Raw genomic sequence first — 4,291 nt, 5'->3', positions numbered from 1 at the left:
AAGTGCGTTCACATATAGTTGTGGGTGGATGCCTTCTTCCAAGTTGGGGGGACGGTTGAGATTAAGTGGCTTGCGAAAGCACTGCTTCAAAAGGAGGCAACGCTTGGGTCAACAATGTGTCTAATATTGACACGTGTCTAAATGGTGGAGGGGTATAACACTTTCCTTTGTTGAAAGTAAGTTATTTAAATGGCTAAAAATTATCAAGTAAAACTACTAAGAAGTGTTGTAAAAATGATACTGTATATCGTGACTTAAAATTTGTATAATTTTATTTTGATTGAAAAATAGTTTTTTTAATTCAATTTCAAATGATGTTAGAATAAATAATGAAATAATAATAAATTTATTAGGCCTCTCTGGTAACAATTTTTAAGCTCTAACTTACAATCATAGCAACAGTTAGCATAAAAATTAATTATTATAAGTATTGAATTGAATAAGTAATTTAATAAACTAACCCACTCAGAAATAATTTAATAATTGACTTACTTAAGCTGATTAACATAGTAAGACTTGAATTTGAAATTTTAAAGTCATCATAAACTTAACTTTGTCATTAAATCAAATCTCATTAATTAACAAAGAACAATTGACTTAATTCAGTTTGTAACTAAAATGAAAATTACTTTCAACATTACTATGATTATGACTATGATTATGAGAAAATCAATTAATTTTACTACTTTAGCATAAAACTAAGTAATTATCAAAATGATTTGACTTTAAATTTTCATTTTATTGAGAATCAAAGAAGTTTTGGTCTCACTACTAGAGTTCTAATTTAGTTAGTCTCGGTTTATTGTAATAATTTGAAGGAATATTTTAAGGATTAAGAGGTGATGAGTAGTCTATATATTTTATAAAGTCACAAAACACTATGAAAACTATTTAGACTCTGTGCTTGGATGATATTAATATGAGTTTGTACGCATTTAAGCCCGTGATAACTTTTATTTCAAAGATTTGAAAATTATAAATAACGTATAGATTTTATGAAATCCCTAAGCAACTAACCTCTGTGCTTGAACACCATGGATGATATCTAACAGTACTTGTATCCTTGTAAATGAAGGAGGTCATATCAGTAAATTGGGTTGAAGGGGGGGAATGGAGGTCCTCCTCATGGAGGAAACAAACAACTATATTATGTAGCTGTGGGATTAAACTACTTCTTTAAATACCCTTGCAAATTAATCCTCGCTGTGAAAAAGAAAGGGTCAAAGGTTTTTGCAAATAAAGTTGATATTCTAAATATTAAAGCCAGGAATCATGTCTTCTAGAGATCGAAAGAAACCATCTGTCTATCGGAAACTGCAACGCCTTCGCTCTGTTGTCAATTCTACTGCTGTAATTTGGCCTACAACTCTTTTTAACTTTTATGGATGATAATCCTACCTTTTCACTTCCTGCTTTGTTTTCTTTTTCATTTCTATTCTATCTTAACGATCACACTATTGAGTGATTGAGTTTCTTATGATGTTATATTAGTTAAAAGTGTATGCTGAATCGAAAAAATTCCATCATATTATAGTCCATGAGGTTAATAGAGTGGATGGCATGAGTGATTTAGTTTCATTTTGTATTTGTTTTCTTGCAGGTAAATAAAACCTCAATCATTGTGGACGCATCGAGATACATAGAAGAGTTGAAAGAAAAGGTGGAACTGCTGGACCAAGAAACTGGAACTTCAGGAATTTCAACTTCCCAGAATCCTCTGCCTATGGTGAATCTATTCATCTATTATTTCCTTTTTGACATAAACATTTTAACTGCTACATTTGTTTTCTAATTAGGAAGCAAGTAAAAAACCCAAAAGGGCAGCCTCTAATTTTTATATTGATTTTCTTTCAAAAATAAAAAATAAAAAATTTAAATTGATTTTAAGTTTTTCATTTGGTTTTCAGCAAGTTGCTGTGGAAGCCCTAGAGAAAGGTTTCCTTATTAATGTGTTTTTGGAAAAGAATTGCCCTGGTTTGCTTGTTTCCATATTGGAAATCTTTGAAGAGCTTGGCCTTGACGTGCTCGACGCTAGGGTTTCTTGCCAAGAGAATTTCCAACTTGAAGCCATTGGAGGAGAAGTAAGAATACATACTTGCATACATACATATAAATATAAAACTTTTCTAGTGATTGATCTTTGAGATCGGTGTTTATTAAAAACTAAGGATATTGAAGTCAATTAGATACTAAACACTAATTCTTTATTACACCACTTGTGATTCAATCAACATAGATCATACTTGCAGCAGGGCCAACCCCAAATGGAAATTTACTTTTTAACCCTTTTATAAATGATAAAATTAAAATTTATATACATAAATTGTATTTTATCCTCCCAAAATATTTCAAAAATAATGAAATCATGAATTAATATACAATAAAATTATATTTTAATTGCTTAAAATTTATAATGCAATTTTGAAAGGATTATATTATTTTTGGGAATGTAACTCACTGTTTTATTTTCACACCCACAGTTATTTCATAGATGTGTTGTCTTGTATTATAGGCCTATACATCTTCATTCTCTTCCCATCGGCTTTCTGATTTTATGTTCTTTAATTAAAAATGTTTTTTAAAAAATCAACTATCGACGACCATGAAAGAAGGAACTTCTTGAATGGTAAATGGGTTTTAAGTTTTAACCACACATTTTTGGATTTTTTTCCCCCTTTATTGTACTGTCACTATAATGAATGGTACTAACTAGCTTTGTATCTGTCTTACTTGGATATTCTATAAAGCTAATGGAATTTCCATTGATTGAATGCTAATGCAATTTTGATTTTGAATTTCTTCGTAATGCTGAATTGTTTGATTCTCAGAACCAAAGTAATGCTGAAGGCATAGATGCTCAGATGGTGAAACAAGCAGTTATGCAGGCTATCAGTAAATGGAGCGAAAATATATAGCCACCATGGTTAGGATTCCTATGGTGTTTTTTTTTTTAGATTAGCTATTCTCTTAGTCGATTATTTTGAGCAGTTGCAATGTAAAGTCTTTATCATTATCAATGGAAGTCTTGTAACTTTTTAAATCTTCTTCAAAAAGTAACTGATCTAAAAATATCGTCCACGTTAATTTGAATTTTTGTTTTCTCTAGAAGGAATTATTTATGCGAAATCTTGGGCAAATTATACATAAAAGCCCTATTTTTTTAAAATTTACCGAAAAGGATCCGATATTTTATTATTTACCGGAATGGGCCATTTTCCCCGAAATCGCGTCCACGTCAGCGCGATGTCAGGGGATGTGTCAGCAAATCGCGTCCACGTCAGCACGATTACTTACGTGGCAACAAATCGCGTCCACGAAAGCGCGATTTGCTGACGTGGAAGCAATAATTCATGAACAGTTTATGTTTTTTAGCTTGAAAAACTTTGAAAGACCATAACTTTTGGCTCGGTTGTCCGATTGAGACGATTTTTTTTTTTTGATTTCGAATAACTTTTCGAGATCTACGCGCTGACAAATAGCCAAAGGCAGTTTGCCGCAGTTTTCATCAAAAAAGATCCTTTTTTGCCTCTAAATTTTGATTTTTTCGGTTTAAAATTAAATTTTGAAACATTCAAATCATTATTTTCCTTATTTATTTGAAGTAAACACCGGATTTTTTTACAGAATTGTTGTATTATTTTTTCTGATTTGACACGTGTATGGAATAGGTCCGATAAATCATTAGAACGTAAGTAATATAATTAAGATAATAACAGTATTTTTATAATATGTCAATTAATTAATTTAGCTTAGTTGGTTAAGATGCTTGCTCTTTTCCCTTAGTACCTTGGTTCAAATCTTGTTGGTAATAATTTTGAATCTTTTTGTACTTGTTGCATTTATTTTTTAATTAATTAACTCTTCAATATTACATTAATATATATTATTAGTACAATAGTATAGACGGATTGACAATTTGAGCTACAATATTATGAATATTAACTACAATACATAATTTGAGCTACATATTACAGTAATACATTAATATGTATTATTAGGGGCAAAGTACCAAAAAAAGGGGGCAAATTACACATAAAAGCCCTATTTTTTTAAAATTTACCGAAATGGGCCCGGTATTTTATTATTTACCGGAATGGGCCATTTTTCCCAAAATCGCGTCCACGTCAGCGCAATGTCAAGAGACGTGTCAGCAAATCGCGTGGCCGTTAGCGCGTTTTGCTGATGTGTCAAAAAATCGCGTCCTCATAGGCACGATTTGTGACCACGTAAGCAAAGCGCACTGACGTGGACGCGATTTGCTGACACGTCCCCTGACATCGCGCTGATATGG

General features: G+C 31.5%; 1 protein-coding gene across 1 annotated transcript; it reads left to right on the top strand.

Moving 5' to 3' along the window:
- The first annotated feature begins 1,003 nt into the window (after window positions 1–1,003).
- On the top strand, window positions 1,004–3,147 carry LOC105775814 (transcription factor SCREAM2). The gene is made up of 4 exons (XM_012598321.2): window positions 1,004–1,350; window positions 1,601–1,726; window positions 1,908–2,081; window positions 2,829–3,147. Exons 1-4 carry the CDS (start codon window positions 1,273–1,275, stop codon window positions 2,913–2,915), a joined length of 465 nt encoding a protein of 154 aa, XP_012453775.2. The 5' UTR covers window positions 1,004–1,272; the 3' UTR covers window positions 2,916–3,147.
- Window positions 3,148–4,291: the final 1,144 nt, after the last annotated feature.

The sequence above is a fragment of the Gossypium raimondii genome, chromosome 10, assembly GCF_025698545.1.
Source record: "Gossypium raimondii isolate GPD5lz chromosome 10, ASM2569854v1, whole genome shotgun sequence".
Classification (NCBI taxonomy): Eukaryota; Viridiplantae; Streptophyta; class Magnoliopsida; order Malvales; family Malvaceae; genus Gossypium; species Gossypium raimondii.
The sequence above is the reverse complement of the archived record's forward strand: the minus strand, read 5'-3'. Positions and strand labels throughout refer to the sequence as shown.

Bases quoted from the DNA above. Each gene is read 5' to 3' on its own strand.
- LOC105775814 (XM_012598321.2), top strand. From the start codon at position 1,273: ATGTCTTCTAGAGATCGAAAGAAACCATCTGTCTATCGGAAACTGCAA. The intron at 1,351-1,600 runs GTAATTTGGCCT...GTTTTCTTGCAG, and splicing joins CTGTTGTCAATTCTACTGCT to GTAAATAAAACCTCAATCAT. The intron at 2,082-2,828 runs GTAAGAATACAT...TTTGATTCTCAG, and splicing joins TTGAAGCCATTGGAGGAGAA to AACCAAAGTAATGCTGAAGG.